Source organism: Gasterosteus aculeatus, chromosome 15 (assembly GCF_964276395.1).
Source record: "Gasterosteus aculeatus chromosome 15, fGasAcu3.hap1.1, whole genome shotgun sequence".
NCBI lineage: Eukaryota > Metazoa > Chordata > Actinopteri > Perciformes > Gasterosteidae > Gasterosteus > Gasterosteus aculeatus.
The window spans coordinates 19,497,645-19,518,273 of record NC_135703.1 but is presented as its reverse complement, the minus strand read 5'-3'; the positions used below and the strand labels follow the sequence as shown (position 1 = coordinate 19,518,273).

At 41.2% G+C, this 20,629-nt stretch overlaps 3 protein-coding genes across 5 annotated transcripts; 1 reads left to right on the top strand and 2 right to left on the bottom strand.

Moving 5' to 3' along the window:
- Positions 1-277: 277 nt before the first annotated feature.
- LOC120833110 (protein YIPF7) lies at positions 278-6,464 on the bottom strand. 2 transcript variants are annotated; one of them, XM_040199960.2, is made up of 7 exons: positions 6,313-6,464; positions 5,762-5,928; positions 4,782-4,904; positions 2,352-2,497; positions 2,059-2,204; positions 1,740-1,921; positions 278-630 (listed from the first exon to the last, which is right to left on the bottom strand). In XM_040199960.2, exons 3-7 carry the CDS (start codon positions 4,901-4,903, stop codon positions 468-470), a joined length of 759 nt encoding a protein of 252 aa, XP_040055894.2. In that variant the 5' UTR covers position 4,904; positions 5,762-5,928; positions 6,313-6,464; the 3' UTR covers positions 278-467. The 2 variants fall into 2 exon arrangements, with proteins under 2 accessions (XP_040055894.2, XP_040055893.2); XM_040199959.2 differs by lacking the exon at positions 5,762-5,928.
- Positions 6,465-6,469: 5 nt separating this feature from the next.
- On the top strand, positions 6,470-10,801 carry lamtor3 (late endosomal/lysosomal adaptor, MAPK and MTOR activator 3). The gene is made up of 7 exons (XM_040199961.2): positions 6,470-6,609; positions 6,816-6,854; positions 7,113-7,147; positions 7,237-7,295; positions 8,544-8,677; positions 9,300-9,363; positions 10,595-10,801. The coding sequence occupies exons 2-7, from the start codon at positions 6,846-6,848 to the stop codon at positions 10,666-10,668; spliced, it is 375 nt and encodes a 124-aa protein (XP_040055895.1). The 5' UTR covers positions 6,470-6,609; positions 6,816-6,845; the 3' UTR covers positions 10,669-10,801.
- A 4,096-nt stretch (positions 10,802-14,897) lies between these two features.
- Positions 14,898-20,611, bottom strand: LOC120833398 (uncharacterized). Of its 2 annotated transcripts, XM_078089102.1 has the most exons (8): positions 20,152-20,611; positions 19,434-19,567; positions 19,203-19,339; positions 19,026-19,117; positions 18,553-18,891; positions 18,261-18,444; positions 17,923-18,047; positions 14,898-17,714 (listed from the first exon to the last, which is right to left on the bottom strand). In XM_078089102.1, exons 3-8 carry the CDS (start codon positions 19,204-19,206, stop codon positions 17,373-17,375), a joined length of 1,086 nt encoding a protein of 361 aa, XP_077945228.1. In that variant the 5' UTR covers positions 19,207-19,339; positions 19,434-19,567; positions 20,152-20,611; the 3' UTR covers positions 14,898-17,372. The 2 variants fall into 2 exon arrangements, with proteins under 2 accessions (XP_077945228.1, XP_077945227.1); XM_078089101.1 differs by lacking the exon at positions 20,152-20,611 and having other exon boundaries at positions 19,434-19,701.
- Positions 20,612-20,629: the final 18 nt, after the last annotated feature.

Genomic DNA, 20,629 nt, shown 5'->3' with positions numbered 1-20,629 from the left:
GCAGGCGCTGCTGCCTGTAACACCGTGGTCGAAAAGGTCTAAAGCAGGGGGGCCCTCACTTTTTCAGCAACTTTTCAATCCAACTCAGCGAATTTTTTTCAATAGAAGGGATCTACTGGCACTGCGTTGGTGAACGACCTGATCCCCAGGGTCCAACGCATGAGCTCAATCATAGAGTGCGACCCCCAGTGGACTTTTTAGGAATAGCAGGTAATGATATGATGATATAAATGATCAAAAACCCAGTAAATGATAACGCTGAAGTGGCCTACAGTGATGAAATGCAATGGTTTATTGTCCAGTGTCTGTGGCGTTTACTTTGTAACAGTACTCAAAGCACCAGGTTCCTGATCTCCTTTCAATCCCCTTGAGGGAGTTACCTAAGCACACAAACAGACTAGGGGGTGAAACTTTATTGCTAGTAAAGGTTGATTTTTGAATGATAATGATTTTCCCCGGGGTAAATCTTAGAATACAGTGACTAATGCAAAAAGTCCATAGAGCAGAGCACATGGGTAAGCCACCAGCAGCTGTTGGCCCTCCATGGCCAGAGTGGAGATGAAGATCTTGGAGGCAGACAGACTACACCAACAAATTCCAAACAAGGCCAGAACCGAACCCAGGACGCCTCTGTGAAAACAAAAAGAGGGATTTAAAGCATGAAAGTCAGCCTGACCTCAACTACGCAAGAGTCCTGCATGTTAAGGACACCTGACCGTCCAAATTAAAATGGACCAGTAACCTGAGCACTGTCTTATTGGTGACTATGTTGACAATGGTATCACAGTTGTTGGCTGATTAAATGGGGATATCAGTGTCAGCAGCTTAAAGCATTGTATTAAAGTATGAGTTGCCATTACAGGCAGATGTGTTACGGGGGTAAAAGTCCCATTCCTTTTTCCCACGAACAATGACTACAATTACACGGACACTATCTAACATGTCAACATTACAAATTTGATAGGGGAATATGTTAACAACAAATTCCCTTTTGGACATTCCAAATTAAACCTGATGGCTTTCAAACATATTGGATTAAGACATAGTGGTATTTATATTATTCAAGTTTTAGGAACATTCTCTGGGTATGTATATTTCAATATCAACAGGAATATTAGTGCAACATACATTGTCATTGAAAATGTAAATTAATGCATTTTGTCTTTCTTATATTGTCTTTAGTATATGGAAAGAAAAGTGAATAAGTAAATATAGTTGTTTGGAGCACTTCTACAGCCTGCGTTAATATCAATGCCAATGTTGAAGTTAGCTACCAGTATTTCAGCAACAAACATCCGTTATGAGCTTCAGGTGGTTCTGTGGCCTGCATCTCTGCTAGAGATAAACATACTTGAGTATAAAATAATTACGTTTTAAATGTGTTATCAATTTAAGATCAATTCAGCAACTTCAGAAATATGTGTGGTCCTGAACTGCACTGATGATAAGTACAAACCTTTTTGAGTGACCTTCAAAAGGCAACATCTAACGTTAATATGTTAATAGAAGTTAGAGATTTGATCTGTGAGCTGAAAACTTTACATCGCCTATTAGATACTGTAAGTGCTTTGCTTAAGAATCCTCCAGCAGTTGTCTTGGGGAACCCCTCACAGCTAGATTTCAAATTTACACCAACGACTTTGACGACCACCTCCATGCGCAACTTCTTTTGAGTTACAACATCTTCCAAGTCACAAATACAAACAGTATATTAATACAGTACAACTGGATGGACTTACTGCAAAGAGTGGAATACAGCAAATGTAGAGAGAGCCACCATGGGCAGGAGGCAGTAGCCTAGGACACTGGCCACACAGCCATAAGCCACGGCCACAGAGCTCATCACACTCAACAGAATGTACATCCCAGTACAGGCTGTTGCACTGATCCCATACACATAACCAAAGTGGGCTTTACCTGCCTGAATATATGAGAATGAAGAAATAAGCAGCCTCTTGTTAAATCAAACGACTGTACATATGATACATGACAATGTATGAATGCCGAGCAGTGTACAAAGTAATGTTTGAGATAAGCAGTACTATGTTATTAACTCACCATCATTAAAGTGAACCCAAGTGCAACGCAGAAGAGGACTGGACCGGTCAGATCCGTCTCATTCATAATGTTGCCATCTGCAGGCTTAAATGGGTTCAGCACGGTCAAGGTCTTTTGCCAAATGTGATCAAAATTGATGCCGAGCTCTGGACAAAAATGTGATTTTCAGTAATTAGATGGTTCCCCACCTTGAGTCAACACATATGATCTCTCTGTGAACAGACAATTGTTTGCAAGATATACATTTATACATCATCGTTATAATGATCCAAAGAAAATTTTAGATTTTTTACCCTCAAGAAGGGTAGGCTCCTCTTCAGAATAATCTGTACCTCGGCTTCCAACAGTCCCAGAAAGCATTACGGGTTGGAAGAACTGTCCTGTGTACTGTTGCTCCATGTGGGGATCCAAAGCACCCGACACAAAAGCCTGTGCTCCGCTAAAACAAAGACAAGTATATCAGAACAATTCTGCATGTGCTTTGAAGGTGGGAAAATCAGCAAAATACTCCCTAGGTTATGCGTCATTGATCAGGAATCTTCAGGATAATGACTTATTTATATCGTGTAAAACATGTTTCACAGTAAAATCATTTCCAAAACCTACCTCACTAACTTTTACTTAAGTTAGTACCTTCCTTTATATCCTAACAAGTCTTTCCAAGGACGAATGAAAGGCATTGGGTCTGTCTCTGTTCCCCATCAACAGACCTCAGCGCTCCATCCTTTAGGATTTTACTATTCCTAAAATACATTCCAAGGACACACAATGAAGGAGGCTTATCATAGGAGCTTTGATGAGTGTATCCTTATGTGAAGTATTTTTCTCTTTCAAAAGCCCACTCTGGCCTCACACTCGGGCACAAAATACTGTAGGTGTGAAAGTGAGAGGTTGGTAGCACTCCTTGGTTTGTTTCTTATCCTACTTGGAACTATTTTAATAAATGGCCTGTTTAATCATTTTACATCAATGTTGAGTAAGCATTTTTTTAACACATTACTGCTTCGGTGACTTCTTCTGTTACTTGAGTGTATAGTTGATTAATCTCATCATAGAAACCTAAAACTGTTGCTTCAAAATAAATGAAGAGACAAAGTAGAAGAAGATGTGTAGCTTGGGAAATGGAATACAATGTTTGTCATTTTGCTTGACAAGATCATGACGGTAAAACAACATGTAAAGTCTTTTGAACGGCTAGTCCTGTCCCACCTGAAGACCCTCACTGACCCCCTCCTGGACCCCCTGCAGTTCGCCTACAGAGCCAACAGGTCTGTGGACGATGCTGTCAACATGGCCCTCCACTACATCCTCCAGCATCTGGACTCCCCAGGAACCTACGCCAGGATCCTGTTTGTGGACTTCAGCTCTGCTTTCAACACCATCATCCCATCTCTGCTGCAGGACAAACTCTCCCAGCTGCACGTGCCCGACTCCACCTGCAAGTGGATCACAGACTTCCTGTCTGACAGGAAGCAGGACGTGAAGCTGGGGAAACATGTGTCAGCCTCTCGGACCATCAGCACCGGTTCCCCCCCAAGGCTGCGTTCTTTCCCCTCTGCTCTTCTCCCTGTACACCAACAGCTGCACCTCCAGTCACCAGTCCGTCAAGCTCCTGAAGTTTGCAGATGACACCACCCTCATTGGACTGATCTCTGGTGGGGACGAGTCCGCCTACAGGTGGAGTCTGACCATCTGGTGTCGTGGTGCAGCCACAACAACCTGGAGCTCAACGCTCTAAAGACAGTGGAGATGGTTGTGGATTTCAGGAAGAACACAGTCCAACCTTCCCCCATGACAGCTTTGGATTCCTTCCGTTTCCTGGGCTCCATCATCACCCAGGACCTCAAGTGGGAGCTGAACATCAGCTCCATCACCAAGAAGGCTCAGCAGAGGTTGTTCTTCTTGAGGCAGCTGAAGAAATGCAACCTGCCAAAGACGATGATGGTGCACTTCTACACGGCCATCATGGAGTCCATCCTCTGCTCCTCCATCAGCGTCTGGTACGCTGCAGCCACAGCCAAGGACAAGGGCAGGCTGCAGCGTGTCCTCCGCTCTGCAGAGAGGGTGATCGGCTGCAATCTGACGTCCCTGCAGGACTTGTTCGCTTCCAGGTCTCTGAAGCAGCTAAAAAGATGGTAGCCGACCCCTCTCACCCCGACAAAACCTGTTTGTGCCCCTTCCATCTGGCAGCAGGCTGAGGTCCATCAGGACTAAGACCTCCCGCCACACCAACAGTTTCTTCCCGTCGGCAGTCGGGCTCATCAACAGAGCCGGTCCCCCACTGACTGACTATAACATCCCATTTTCCTACCGTTCACTCCCTTGCACATCCTCTCATACTCCATATTTAAATACACTTAATTACTTTCACATACACTTACAGTACACTTGCGTAGAATATGGTTACTTGTTTGCCTCTGCACTTTTTTTTATTTGATATTGTTCTCTATTTTATTGTATATTTAATGAATTGAACATGTTATATTTCCTGCACTTTTTATTTTCTTGCTGTCTAACGGTTTAGTGTCTTATTGTCCAATGTTATGCACCACCCGCCATGTCAAATTCCTTGTTTGTAAAACATACTTTGGCAGTAGATGTTCCTAATTTTAATTCCTTATTCCAGTCGTATTTATTAGCATGTGTCTTGACATGTCATTACAGACAGTTCCCAACATGGGAAAGCACAAAAGAGGGCTATCGTCAAAAGTCTGAGTACTTACGTATTGTAATATTCAGGGTTCTTGTAATTGTCAGTGTCATAGCTGGCGACGGTGTGACCCTGGTCATCTCTGTAATATCCTGTCTGGTAGAAGTCCTGCTCAAACTGTGGAAGGTCCCCCATTCTAATCAGAGGAACGTGAAGACAAAATAACAAACAATACAATCCTAAATCAAAAGCAATTCAATGATATGAAATATTATTGGAAAACATTCAAGCCAGTGTCAAGCTGTGTGCTCCATGTGAAAATGTTCTTTTAACCAACACCATACAGCAAGGAGTCATTTGGTAAATTCAGCCATACTTGTATCTCTTACACATTAAACAAGTGACCTAACAAGAAGTTGTGTCCAAGTCGGGTGGTTCTGTGCCACACGTATTATTTTATACATGGTTGTCACTGAGCAGCTACTTTCCTACTATATGTTATAGGTTACAGAAATTGTTATTCTTGTTGTTGGTTACAACATGCTCTTTCTGCTGTCCTCACATACAGTGTGATAGACTGCTGCATTCATTTAGCAAAACACTACATTAATGTTTGATTTTGCTATCTAGTTACTAAAATGTAATTATAATATATAACTATTGAGAAAAGCGTCTTCCTCGTTTGGTTTTTAACTGATTCCCCTGTTATCCTTGTCTTCGTTGTCAATCATGTGTCCAACATTTTTGTTTTACGTTCAGAATAATTAGTCAGTGAGTCTTGCTTGTATCGACGCACTGATTCTTGAGATTTTATAGAACATTTATTTGTCTTTCTTCATTCAATGCAAAGCAGCAAATGATGATGTTAATAGTGCTAACTGATTCAGAATTCCTTAAAACATGTTTTAAACTTATTGCAATGCTCATAGTCCTAATGTGTCCCCCAGTTTGATAACCACTGAGTAACATAACTGAAATATGATCTTTAAATTAACATCATTATGCTGTCTAAACTATCTGAGCGTACAGCTTGTCTTGTCCCTATAAACTCACCTGATTGAGTATACCGTACAGTGCTTCCTCCCAGCCCCTTTACTGAGTAGTGTGGTGGTGTCAGGGCAGAGAATGTGTGAAGCCCAGTCTGCTCACGTTTTCTATTAATAGTTGCCTATATTTGGAATTGGTCGCAGGGATATGACAACTGCTCAGCGGATCTCTACCTGTTATTACCAACAAAAATCTCAAGTTAAACCAGGCCTAGAACATCATTGTAATCCCTTTGTGTTTTAGAACAACCATTCCTAAAAGGACACATTACACACACAGTGTAAGGAAAGAATTACATATTATTACATTACACTGTAAACCCATGGCTTTTTCACATTTTTGCCCGGGGAGCAATTTGGGGGTAGGTGTCTTGCTCAGGGACACTTCGACATGGAACATGGGGCAGCCTGGACTTGAACCACCAACCTTGTGCTTCCCAGCACACTTTCTCTAACCCCTGTGCCACGGCGACCCATATTTACAATGCAAGACATTTGCAGGGGTTTAATTTATTTTGTTCTGGTGATGCAGAGCATGCAGAGAGAACAATGACTCACTTCTGGAAAATCCTGTAGGCCTCTAGGTCTCGATTCTGCATTTAGGGGTTCTGAAGTAGGCCCACCTAACCTTTTGGCAAGCTGTGGTTTCCACTGGTGAACCTCATGTTGAGGTTCTGGAGAGTGATGCTGCGCCACTGGGCTGCGCAGCGCAGCAGTGACGTCCTTCAACACTTCTGCAGGAGCCGGAAACGAAACAAGCCCGTCATGTGATTTTTGTCTGGTGACCGTTTCTTTTTGAGTGTGTATTGGAGACAGCTATTTGATATAGAGCCGATTCAAAAGTATTCAAAGAAGGTATGCTAAACCATTTCCTTTCATTTAAATGACAAATACGTTGTTAGAATGCTGAGGTTTACGTTAGTCGTTCAGGTTCGTCTACTTTAACAGCGACGTATCACCTATTATCTCGCTGGTTAGCTGAACTGTTAGCATGATTTGATTCACTTCAATGGACCCTCATATCACAACATTATACTATTAAGACCGTTTTCTTCCCGCAGCGCGGCCTGGGAACGAAACCCCGGCTAACAATGGCCGATGTGAGTATAGCTGTCAAGTCCCTGGTTATGTCGAAACTACCAGCGAGGTAACGTTAGCTTCTCGGCTGTTTGTGTGCTGCGTTCACGTCCTCAGTCATGTGTGGGACATTCAACCTGCCACTTTAGGAGTGAAGGTCGAGGTGCGGGTTCTGGTCCACACCACCACTAGCTTCAGCATCCACCTGTGTGTGTCAGTAGAGGTGGTGCTGCTCGTGTAGAACCTTGTCAAACGTTTCCTTCTTCATTTGATCTTTGCAGGATTTGAAGAGATACCTTTACAAACAGCTGCAGAGGTGTGTATGAGGAGTTGTAATGCACACTACCTGCACCGCTGGCAGTGTGTGGTCGTTGTTTGCATTAAGTGTACTGTGCTCTACTTCAGTGTTGAAGGTCTTCATGCTATCGTGGTGACAGACAGGGACGGGGTCCCAGTTATCAAAGGTAAGAACACTTTTCAGAAGCCTTTGATCCCTGTCTTGTCATTGGAAACTATAATCATTTCCTCTCCTTAACCACTTTTCACTAATTCAATTCATATCTATAAATCACAAATCTGCATCAGAGGGCTTAACTATCTGTACACATGCAACGTCCTCCGTCTCTGTAGGAGAGAGATTTTTAATTCCTCCTTGATTCAACGGGTAGCGAATAAAGGAACAATAAGAGCACTTAGCATTTCATTTTACTTTATTGTATTACTTGTGCACCGCTGTCTTGTTGTCTATTGTTACACTGTCTACTTTCACGCACCAACCGCCAAGACAAATTCCTTGTATGTTTGACATATTTTGGCAATAAATGTTTCCTGATTCCTGATCCTGATGATCTCTTTTCTAAACGTAACTACTTGTTCAGTTTGAAAGCTCATGTACTGGATTACAGTATTTTCAGCTCTTTAATGGATGGTAAAAGAAGCTAAAATAATAACTGGTTAGGATATCCAGGTTTGTGTGTGTGTGTGTGTGTGTGTGTAATATATATATATATATATATAAAATTAGTGCTGGGCATGTTTTTTCTGTGATTAACAGCAATTAATTGCATGATGCGCAACATCCAATAATGAATTATAAACTAATCTATTGCACATTCACTTTAAAGTAATGTTATCAGAACAATATAACAGCCTGTCAACATACAGTATATAAATCTGAACAGGTACCAGAATAAACTTTTATCAGGGAACACCATAATACATAATGCAGCATACGTTCAGCACTAAGGGTCCCAGTTAGTATGGTAAAGTGGTCAAACACAAAAAGGACTTTTTAATTAATTAATTAATTTATTTCCTTTGAATCTTCGTCAAAGAAAAAAAATCTTTCATTTTGGTCATGCAGGTCGAGCAGTTACACACATACTTTTTGTTCATCCCTTCCTAATGCCAAAACCCCCGCTTGATACGCACGATCAAATAATTGTCACTGTTATTGGGCTGCTACGTTGAAGCGCCAGCCCTGATGTAATTATATGTATATTTAAGGATCAGTCTCACTGACCTCCTCCCTGTACAAAGGTAGCTGACCCCCTGTTTGAACTTGCACACCAACTGAATAGAAAGGCAGCTGCAGCTGCAGTGTTGTAAAGGAAAATAAGGTCCATTCACATACATTCTGTGAATTTGTTGGACACACTGTGAGATGTGTGGTGTGAGCGTTGTAACATGCCATTGTCTCGGTGTCCTTGCAGTTGCCAATGACCACGCCCCTGTCCAAGCTCTGAGACCTGGCTTCTTGTCCACGTTTGCTCTGGCCACTGATCAGGGCAGCAAGCTGGGCCTCTCCAAGAACAAGAGCATCATCTGCTACTACGACACCTACCAGGTAACATGCCACACAATCAGGCTTCATGTAGTGTAGATGCACACATCACCCATGCCCCTGATTTACATTCATCAGAACAGAGCAAACATACAATCAATGACATTTTGACCTCATAACCTTCAAATTGACACTTGGTTGATAAAATGAACTTTTAGCGCAGTGACTCAAAGCTTTTAGCCGTGTACTTGTACAAACTCCCAGGCCTGAGGAGCAGTACTGGTTCAATGAAAGTAGGTGCTGATAGGACTTTGATACATGAGTCATGTGTCCTCTTCTTTTGGTCCAAGTCGATGGTTAGCCTGAAAGCTAGTTGGAAACATTGTTTAACAGTTTGAAATGGTTTAATTGGACGTACATGTGTATTACATTCTAGAGAAACTGCTGAAAGATTAGAGATTGCTCCGGATCATTTTCCATCCAGCGATTAAACATTGTAAGGAACTTCCTTTTAATATAGAAGTAGTGGTTAAGAGTGCATGTGCAGGACTTTAGTGATGTTACCCCTCCTGAGCATTTCAACACCAACCAGGCTGCGCTCTACGGGCCCATTGCCACACTGTTTGAGTTTAGATGAACCTCTAATAATCCCTAACATGCATGTGTGTGTGTGTGTGTTGAACAGATCGTGCAGTTCAATCGGTTGCCACTGGTCATCAGTTTCATTGCCAGCAGCAACGCCAACACAGGTAAAATATCTTTCAATTGATCATTGAACACTGTTGACCTCACTCCACAGCACCGAATATAGTAAAGATAATGAAGCACAGATGCAATATGATTTAATAGGGATGGTTTGCTTCCATGGGCTGAAAAATCTCTGTGCCAAACGAGGAGGAGCAAGCAGGAGAAATGACAATAAATATTCATATTTCATCCGTCGTGTCAAAGTAAAGCCAACAGGTTCTTGGCTCCTGCTGCCAGTGTTGCAATGTGACCTTCTCTGCTGGCCTGAACACAATTCTACCTGTTCTATCATTTTATATTTTTCTTGAATAGACTTTATCCAATCAGATTCGGCCCCTGTGTCTCCATTGATGTCTTCTAGTGAGACTTTACTATTAAAGTATATGGGGGACCATATAGTTAGTCTTCAGCTTGACACGTTGGGTGTATTCGTTGACGTGCCAGTAGTACCGAGGTCATAAGCACTGAAACGTGAACAAAATAGGAAGCCCGGTTGGGGACATCTGGAAGAGTTCAGCCAAACGACTTCTCTGGTTCTAGTAGATTTGTAAGATCACAGGTCATCAGCGCTGCGTTTGCAAAGGCAGGAGATTTCTATTGGCCCTGGAAGAGCAGCAAGTCCTCTCGCTGCAACACAAGACGCCATCACATGCTGTGTGGTCTCCTGACATGAATGAACAGAAGAACAAAGTGTGTGTGGTGCTTATTAGACCGTGTCTGCCTGGTTGACACTTTCTGCTTTGCACTCCTCAACCAGGATGAGACAGTGACTCCCTAAATGAACACTGGGAAAAACTATTTTGATTATCACGTCTGCAGTAACGCGTGCTCTGATTGGTCAGCGTGACTCCGGTCAAACAGAAAGCTACCCAGCAGATCTTAGTATCTAGCTTGTGTGTAAATAGTCAATAGCATCCGGTAAGTGAACTGCTTTTGTTTTTTTACATCTGCAGTAGTGTGTTAATTTGTCTATCATGTTGTTTTTAATTATATAGTTAATACTCTACTCCTCTGATGTAAATAATATTTGAAAAGCTCGGTGCAGTGTGCTGTATTTGGTGCATTAGTGCGTGTTGTTCTCGTACTCTACTTTCTCAATATGCTACGGTATGAAAAGTTCTGTTAACTGCAGCCCACATTACTGACACCGTGCTGTTCATGGTGGCGCTAGAAGGAAGATGATGGAGTCCAAATACCTTTTCACTGTGTTGGTTCCACCGTGTGTGTCCTCAGGTCTGATCATGAGTCTGGAGAAGGAGCTGGCTCCACTAATAGAGGAGCTGAGGCAGGTGGTGGAAGTGACATAAGCTCTGACAGACAGGACCACCCTGGATCACATCCCCCTGCTCACCTTTTGTTCTGTAGATATTGGGTGCTTCTCATCAGAGTTTATATGTCCAATCAAATGTCAAGAAGTCTGAATAAATGTCTTTCAGCACCTTTTGTAGTTCTCTTTGTTGATAGTCTGGCGCTAAAGATGATAACCCAGCCAGTACGCGCACACACACACACACACTTTTCCTTTTCCAGATGTGGGAACACCTCCACCTTCTCTGATGACGGGGGCATACATTTTTTAACCGTAATGTCTTTTAGAAGCTTTCTCCCGCTCTCCGTTACCACATATAAGTTGGAACTGATTTGTGTTCTCCTGTACTACATTCCCACCTTGTATGACCGTTTCTCAGGTCTACACTCTAATTCTTCTGTAAATACCTTCCATTTCCCTCTATCTCACACACGCATACACATGAATGCATTTCAACCTTAAAATACACCCGTACCTCTGTAGTCATCAAGTCTTTTGAACGGCTAGTCCTGTCCCACCTGAAGACCCTCACTGACCCCCTCCTGGACCCCCTGCAGTTCGCCTACAGAGCCAACAGCACATGAAAGTGGCACGTCTCGCTTTTCCAGACCATCAGCACCAGTTCACCCCAAGTAGGGATGGGAATCGAGAACCGGTTCCTAGTGAACCGATTGTTTGGAATCGTCAGCCAAATTCTTTAACGTTTCTGCTAACGGTCCTCTGTGGCGTTGCGCAAACGTTTTTAGTTTCTTCTTCAGACTGCAGCAAACATGGCAACTAGGCAGAAGCGTTCTAAAGTTTGCCTCTATTTCACACGACAAAATGACACCTACGCCACTTGTAACCTGTGTAAAAAGTCTATTTTGTCGAAGGGAGGAAATACAACAAATATGAATAAGCATGTGAACACACAGCATGGAATTAAATGACAGGAATGTCATGTGTTCGATGCAGCAGCTCCGCTAACGTCGGCTCCTCAAAAGTGATCACAACCACTCACTGTGTGAAGCAATTTGCCTTTATTGTGTGTAGTCGATCAAGTTATCTTCTGTCCCTTCGTTTGAAGCATACATTTTAGCTCCGGCATTGGTCTCCCATTATTGATCACTTCACGTTAGGCTTGAAAGTCCAGTTTTGAGAAATGTTTGATCGTAACGGTGTTAATTATCGGAGGGCGTGTGTTATCAGCAAACCTTCGCGTTATCTTGTTAACCCATTATTAAACTGAGCATATTGATTTTTAATCCATTATTAAACTTAGCATATAGCTCCGCTAGCTTAGCTATAGAATCTTCCATTTTCAACCCCTACATTGAGGCAGAGGTAGTGTTTGCCTCCCCTCTTAATGTGGCTTTATGTCAGCGCAGCAATTTATTTAGTGCCATTTGTTTCATTGTGTAAACCAGCTTTCACTATATAAATAATCTCCATTTCCATCCAATTTAGCTGATGACGTTCAGAGTCAGAGCGGTTCAGAGGCTGCTAGTCTGTCGGGGTCACAGCCACAGGCTACAGCTAGCACGTCTTGTACACCTCTAGCCCAAATAAAATGACCGAGGAGAGAATCAACGAATGTCACCGAGCAGTGACTAAGTTTGTGGTGAAAGGTTTGGACCATTTTACTACGGTAGATACCCTTTTAAAAAAAGGAAGGAGCACTGTAATTTCTAGGAACATTTGGAATTTAAACAGAATACATTTTATTTAAGTTATGTAAGTTTTATTTTAAGTTCAAGAGGAATATGTATAAATGTTTTTGTTTTGTTTTTAAAATGTGTATGTATACATACTGTATATGGTGTGTGCAGCATTATAGAAAATTATATCAAAGAAAATGAATGTAAAAAAACCCGTTTGTGCTCTTTTTTTTCACCCCTTGCCCAATAAAAATCGATAAAGGAATTGAATCGATAAGGCATCGGAATTGTTAAAATCGTATCAATTCTCATCCCTACCCCAAGGCTGCGTTCTTTCCCCTCTGCTCTTCTCCCTGTACACCAACAGCTGCCCCTCCAGTCACCAGTCCGTCAAGCTCCTGAAGTTTGTGGATGACACCTTTTTTTTCCTGCATGTTATATAATATGTTTATTACAGCACATTTTAGTCGCTAGCAACAAGAAGCACAACCACTTCTAGTAGAGCGGATGACAACCTGCCAATGGAATGATGTCCGATGTTGTGAGTATTTGCATGTGGAATGTCACAAACTCATGAGAGCATCATTTGGCCTGTTACAGTAAATCCTTCATCTTGGTGGTACCCAGAAAGGTCTATGATGGTGTTTGTAGTATAAGAGCCCACTATTATTTGAGGTGGTACTCTGTGTAAAAAAAGTTTGAAAACCGCTGGCTATCTCACTTTCTCTGTCACTCATACACTGTAATGACTAACATGAACATTGAAACTACACCCAGGGGCAGGCAACCTTTACATTTTTGGCTTATCAGTGAAGACGCCTATAAAAGTATGCTATTGTGTTTTCTGTTTTAGAACCGGGAGAAAAGTAATGCCTCGAGGAGAGAAAAGAGGGCCAAGAACAATATGCAAGCTCTTCTAGAGGAACTGAAAGAGAAACCTCATCAACGAAGAGCTGAAAGACAAGCTCCAATTGCTTGGAGCAATAGATGGTCATGCATCAAATGTCACTATGTGTTCCCAACTTGGGTGTGATCTAAAAGCAGAACCCTGTGAGCCCCTGAAGACCCATTTCCCACATCCAGTAACTCATGACAATGTTTTTGTTAGGATAGACGCTGACCCGCAATATGTTACAGGTACATGCTCATTCTAGTCTATCTGCTGTGGTTGACTGCTTTAGCTTTTTATACATTTTGATTGTATTTACATAATTGTGCAGACTATGATGCTTTACAGTGGAAAATAAAATCTGATTCTGCAGGCACACTGTTAAGGCTGGATATTCGGCCTGGCACACAGAGGTTCACACAGAACTGATAATCCGTAGAAGTGACTTCAATGAATGCGGATTCCAAGGGAAGGGGACAGCCGGGTGATGACGCCAGAGGGACACGAGGCAGGCGGCACGGCAGGTCAGAACACGGACGGCGGGATCTAGACAGAGGAATCAGGTTTAGACAAACAGAACACTCAAAGTCTTGTGAGCCAGGATACAAAGTCGAGTTACCACGAGGGGCTGTGTAACAATAGCCTGGGTCTATATACTGGAGGGGTGAATTGTGGAATGGGGATCAGCTGTGTGGGGACGGTTCTGGATGACTGTCCACGCCTCTTATAGGTGGAGACTAACAGCACAGACAGACACACCAGAGAAAAGGAAGATACAAACATACTGACCCATAACAGTATCCCCCCCTATCCACATCCTTTCCTCCGGTCCATACCCCTCCCAATCCACCAGATATTGTAATCTCCTACCGCGCCTCCGAACGTCCAAGAGTTGACGGACCGTGTAGGCCGGGTGGTCATCGATCAAACGCACCGGGGTCGGGGGTTGAGGAGGGGGACACAGGGGACTGGAGGATACGGGTTTAAGTTGGGACACATGAAAGGTTGGGTAAATCTTCACCGCCGAAGGCAACTTCAGCTGGATGGCAGAGGGGTTCCCGATGGACTCGATGACGAACGGTCCCAGATACTGGGGGGAGAGCTTGCAGGACTCCGTACGCAGGGGGATGCAAGATTGGAAAAGGTGGTGGAGGGGAAGTCACTGAAGAACCTGTTATCCATATTGGATAATCCTGACCACCCTCTCCACCACCTGCTACAGGGACAGCGGAGCACGTTCTCCAACAGACTCCTTCAGCTCCGCTGTCACAAGGACCGATACAGGAGATCATTCCTGCCCAGTGTAATAACACTTTACAATAAATCATCTCTGGCCAAATAATGACAATTATGACAACCCTGTACACAGCAAAAAGTCCAGTGTTGAATTAACTCCCACAGAGTTGATATCAACACTTTTTGAGAGTTTATATAGCTCCACACTCTCCAGAGTTAAATTAACACTTTCAAAATAGTTAAACATTTAACACTCTACCAGAGTTCCTTTATTAACTCACAAAACAGTGTTAAAATAACACTGATGGATTAGACAACTAACACTGCTCCGAGTTAATTTTTTTAAACTATTTTGGTAGTGTTAATTACACTCCCTAATGTGTCAATTATCTACACTGAAAAAATGTTAAAATTAATTTTAAATGTATTAATTATATATATACTTCTATTAATAAGAATTCATCACAATAAACAAAAACATTTTCAAAAACATTTATTCCTTTTCTCCCTTGCAGTCAGTTGAATTAAAACATTGTGAATGAAGGTATAATGTACAAACTTTCATCCGAAACATTGTATGAGCTTTGAATATCAAACGGTTTATGAAATTTAAGCTCAGACATTTTTAGTAAACATCTACCACACGTAATACTCTGAATGCATGATGATGGTCATCAAAATTCTCTGTAAATAGCTTGTTTGTCAAAAAAAAAAAGTGATCTTCAACCAAAAGTACATCACTTATTTGACAAAAGACTGGCATGTCTTCTTCCATTGCACTGCAAATAACTAGTCCAGCTTTATACTCTACACCATCAACTTTAACCCAACTAGTTGAGAAAACATCTTTTGACAAGATTGTTTCAAGCATTTCATTGTTGACCACATTCTCATCTCTGAAGAGAAAAGATTTAATGGGCCCATACTCATTTTTTTTGAGGGTGAAGGTTTCCCAGTGATAAGCAATGGCCATCTGATGCTTTATAGCAAGCGATTTGGTTATGTTTTTGAAATTTTTTAAAGAATCTTTAAACAGCTTGTGTTTGGCCTCAAACCTCATACACCACGTATATAATGAGGGGCCAATTTTCCTTATAGAAGATGGGTAATGGATCATAAAATGATGCTTAGGTATCAAGTTTCTATGTGGATACAAGTGCTTAAAGAGTTTGTGGTGGTCAACAATCAAATGCTTTAAATATAGTCATACCTAGAGTGAGAGAAGGTGAAACAACTGTTCATTATTTGAAGTAACAACAGTAACAAATTCCAGTTTTTGTTTCCTGCAGGAATAATTTCACCAAACAACAGTGGGATGTTTTTCACAAGACACAATGTCTGAATAGAATTCAAACCAATGCCATTGCCAGCACTCCAAAATAATCTTTGTAGGACGATTTTTTCGTTCTAAAAATCCATAAAGTGTGTGAGATATCCAAAAAGCAATTTGATCTCATACTGAACCACACCCTCAAGAAGATCATGCATGATATCAAATGAATAGTTATTGCAAACATGGAAATAATTCAATGAATTAAGTGCAGATCTTTTTTTCAAACCATAAAGTGACTTAAATTGTGGGTTTTCCTGGAGAGACTGGCAATGCATATCAAACATATCTTTTCCACGAAGGATCACTTTAGGATCATCCTCACTGTATACCGTTTGACAATCATTCTTCTCAATCAAACAAAGGCGACAGAAATGACAGCTACTAAATGACTCATTAAAACCAAGAATTGTGTGCATCCCTAGATTATCTCCAGAAATCTGACAGATTGTACCATATACCTGCTCATCTACAAATGGAAGACTTGGCCCTTGGCTTTCTAGTTTTTTCACATCATTTATCAACGGTTCTAGTATAACATCAAAACCATACTTGCGCAGATCTTGTGTGTGAAAAAGTGATACCAAATGAATGTTCATCAAAACCGAATTAAATTTTGGGGGCAAATTTCTTACAACAAAATAAAGACAGCCAATTTTGTGTATTCCACATTTGGAGCCAAGGGGATTGGCTGTTTCAAAATCGTCATAGTATAGTTGAATTTGCAATGCATGTTTATTAGCTGTAAACAAAGGGTGGGTTTTAAAATAACTTCCATCAAAAAAGTCAGTATAAGTGTCAGGCTCTGATCTACACTCCTTCTTTAGCAAAACACAAATGTCTGGATGTCTGCACATGAACTTCAATGTTTCTAAAATTGGCACATAGATAAAGGTATCCTACACAGGTACTTGATCATAAGTACCGGATTTCTGATTTCGCCTGTTGTCATATCTCACTCCCAGTGTTATTTCTACTGGCTCAACAACTCCCCATTTTTGGTGGAAGTATTTATTTTGTTTCCATTCTGTGTTCAGATTTGAAAACGGGTTTTCATAATCTTCAAAAGATTCATTTATCACAGATATGTTGGGGTCAGTTATAGGTAAAGCAGAAATAGCTGTATGCTTTGCTTGTGAGCGAAGTTCACTCGTTAGTTCTTCCAAATCTCCTACAATTGAGAATACCAAACTGTTGGATATCCCACTCCCCTGTAATTTGGCCACGATGGATGCACACATTTCTTTAGTTGGATCTTTAGTAAGTCCTGAATCATTGGCCTCAGAAGAAATACTGGAAGAACTACATTGATTTTGTGGAATAAATTGGTCCTCCAAAGTATGTGCCTGAGATGAAGTTGCAACTGACTCACTAGATGAACATGCAACAGTTGAAGTTTGAGTTTGCTGAAAAATGCTATGAACACTATTAAGGTGCTTTCGAAAACCTGCATATGTTAGGAACTGATGCCTACAGCCTTGCTGAGAACAAAACAATTTGAACTTGGGTCCAGGATAGTAACCATGTTCAACTCTTAAATGTGAAATCAACTGCTGACTGCTGGGATAATTTTTCTGACACATGAAACAGGTCAGCATTGTTATAGCTTCTTACTCACAGGGTGAGAATGCTACTGGCTGGTTAAGCAGTCTTGCTTTCAAGTCTTTAACTCTGGGTGACTCCTTCATTTTCCCCACATCAATCTTATACACTGTTGTCTGCAGGAATGTATAAAAATTCACAAGTGCCACATCGTAAGACAAATTAAACACAAAATGTGCTTTGAAAAGTTCATCACATGCCCCGAGGGAGCGGTTTGCCTTGCATGGGATGAGACGCTTATCCATGGTGATGTAGAAGCTGTCAATCTTGCTCTTCTGACGCCCAACAGCGAGGAGGTACGGCTGCCGACCCTGCTGGTTGCGGAGATGCTCCTCCAAACTGCAGCATGACTATGGTTGAGATCAGAAAACTGAACATTAGAGACAAGAATAATGTGCAGCCAAATAAAAAAACATTATAGAAGTGATTATTTAAACATCTTATTGGCTAGTGCAAGATGGGAATGAAGACATAATTACAATCCACAACCCTCATTTACATATGTGGCTAAGATGTTGACATGACAAATTATTATAATCCCCGTAATAATATAATTACCTTATGAAAGACAACAAGTCTTTCAACTGCATCACATGCACTAATTTTTGGAGACTTCAGTCCCCCTGGAGGTGGTGGAAGGAGATGTAACAGCAACAACAGGGAGGCCATTTCTTGGTCGTAGGCTGAGGACAAACAGTCACAAGAATGAACTAAAACCTCTTCAAATGTAACACTTTAAGTTTGAATGAGAAGAGGGAGTCATCCATCTATTAGTCACAGTTATCCCAAAAATCAGATCAACGTTCAGAGACACAGAATAAAAAAATATATATATTATTGCAGTTATAGTTTAACTGAAATGATAGCAAAGGTATTCAAATAAACAAAACACTCACTTGTTGCCTCATCAAGATCACTTCCTGGGGGACTTTCTGCTGACTGCACCAAGCGACGCAACTCTGGTGTTGAGGTGAGCCGCTTAGCCTCTTTAATGACATTTGGCTTGAAGAACAAATCCCATTTCTGAAGAAGCCTGGAGGATGTGTCTTCGTCAAATAGGAGAGTGAAGTCTTGGTCCACCTTTAGGAAAGAAGATATTAAACAACAACAACAACAACTACTACTACGACTACCACTGGAAATACTTTCAAATTTCAAGCCATTCCAAACATCTCATCCCAAACTTACCAATCCTTTTGTATCCAGGAATCTTGGGAAGCTGGAGAGTATATCAACACTTCTGCCTGGGTCATTAACAAGCTTCTGACGATGCTGAAAGGTCTCACTCATCTTCTGGAAAATCAGGGAATTGTCTGCTGTATGGTTAAGCAAAGACATGGCCTCTTGGCAAGCATCATCATCAAGCTGCCCTTCAACATTAACAGTCCTTTGGCAATTTGGGCCTCCTGGAGAAAAGTCAATTGGGCTATTTGGTGGCTGTGCAGATCCTTGACGAATCTTCCTCTGGACTGTTTTCATACGCCAAGAAATGTATCCCGTGCTGCTTGCAGCATCATAGAAGTGTTCCTGAAATGAAAAAAAGAAATGTGTTGTAATACCAGGCTCATGAGAAATCTCACGGAATTTAAATATCAATGTCATCCACACAGCTTTGGGTCACAACATGACATGGAAGTTTAAACAATAATAATGCCTATTACATAGCCCTTCTTGGAGTATGGATCCTTAAGGGAAGGGAACAGCATCACTATCCCACGTGCATAATCTTCTGATTGTTTTAGTGGGGCAGTGCCTGAGAGCAGATAGTAAATTAGTACATTTATGCAATGGTCATGCATTTATTTGGCACAAATAAAAACAATGTCAAACAAACATACCCATGATTGTCAATCATGTGAGCCACCAGGATATTAACCATTTGTCTTCTTGCAGCATCTGTTAGGGTTTCTGTTGTTTGGTACTCCTGTAGTACTTCTTCACCTCCGGACTTGCCTCTTAGCACAGCTTCTATCAACTAATAAAAAACAAAAACATGAGAATACAAAACATGGTGATAAACAGCTTTTCTAGTGACTCAGAGTGAAAAAAATGTGAAAGCATTAAGCAACCTGTTTAGCAGACACAGCATCATGTGTATCCTCAATTCTTTGTCTCTTGTTAGGAACATCTAGGATTGTAGTTGATGCACTTGAGCTGAAGCTTGAGTCAGACGTCTCAGAAGACAAGGAGAAATCAGAGAATTCTAAAGCAATAGAGAACATTTAAATTATTAAATGATATACTAAGGTGTAGAGTGCTTTATTATACCTGCCTTGATATCTCACCCTGATCTGAGAAAACTGTCAGGACCACATTGCCTTGTCCAGCGAGGTCGCTGAATATTTCTGCATCAACTTCTGTCCCTGTTGCATCCTTGTATATAACATTTGCATCAGGTGGCAGGGCAAATCTCTCCATGACTGGAATAGATAAGGTCAAACTGAATGTGCTTTTGAAGTCCGCACTGTTTCTTGCCTCACAGCCAATAACTGTTCATGTTAAATACATACATCCAACACTGTATAATCATTAAATAGACATAGAGCATTTGTCCCTCACAAAACCCATTCCCTTCCAAGTCCAAATTTAAAAATTGCTGATTGCCTTTTTTTTTATTGACTGTTTTGGTGTATATTATACTTTACACTTCATGAAGCACACATAGCAGAACCGAAAATGTTTAGCAATGTACACCCATTTACAGTATAAGAGTCTGATAAAGGCATGTAAAGCGCTTTAAAAAGAACATGGATGTGGTTTAAAATCTTTTTTGTAAGCCATACTAACCCTTTTCATGGAATTGCAGAAAGTCAAACAGTCCTTCATCCTCATCCAACTTTACATACTTCTGCTGTTGGCTGTACTTCACCTGGACCAGCATTTTGACTGAGACATGCAATGAAGTTTGACAAAGTAAATGAACATTTAAGCAACAACGGTAAAAAGTCGACAGTGTTACACCATTTTTGGTGACCCATCAGATTCTGTGACCTGCAGTATTGGAAAAAGTACTACTTTCCAGAAAATCGGCTGCTTATGCACCGACTCATAAGTATTCAATGATGCACTTAAAGGTATTTCATATATATCAGTCACACCCCGATTTTCTGCTAATTTTGTACTTTAGCTTTAACTTGGTAATTATAGTAATGGTAATACTTACATACTTTTACTTAAGTAAATGAGTACTTTTTCCAACACTGCAGGTCATAGAATCTGATGGATAGCTAGACACGTGAACTAGACACGTGAACTAGACACGCGA

Excerpts from the sequence above, each read along its gene's own strand:
- lamtor3 (XM_040199961.2), top strand. Across the intron at positions 7,148-7,236 it reads CTTTACAAACAGCTGCAGAG|TGTTGAAGGTCTTCATGCTA; the intron begins GTGTGTATGAGG and ends GCTCTACTTCAG. Across the intron at positions 8,678-9,299 it reads GCTACTACGACACCTACCAG|ATCGTGCAGTTCAATCGGTT; the intron begins GTAACATGCCAC and ends TGTGTTGAACAG.
- LOC120833110 (XM_040199959.2), bottom strand. The coding sequence starts at position 6,353 with ATGCAGAATCGAGACCTAGAGGCCTACAGGATTTTCCAGAA. Across the intron at positions 4,905-6,312 it reads GCCTACAGGATTTTCCAGAA|AATGGGGGACCTTCCACAGT; the intron begins GTGAGTCATTGT and ends TCCTCTGATTAG. Across the intron at positions 631-1,739 it reads GCTGTATTCCACTCTTTGCA|AGGCGTCCTGGGTTCGGTTC; the intron begins GTAAGTCCATCC and ends TTGTTTTCACAG.
- LOC120833398 (XM_078089102.1), bottom strand. Across the intron at positions 18,892-19,025 it reads CATACTCCAAGAAGGGCTAT|GAACACTTCTATGATGCTGC; the intron begins GTAATAGGCATT and ends TTTTCATTTCAG. Across the intron at positions 18,048-18,260 it reads TGATCTTGATGAGGCAACAA|CCTACGACCAAGAAATGGCC; the intron begins GTGAGTGTTTTG and ends GTTTGTCCTCAG.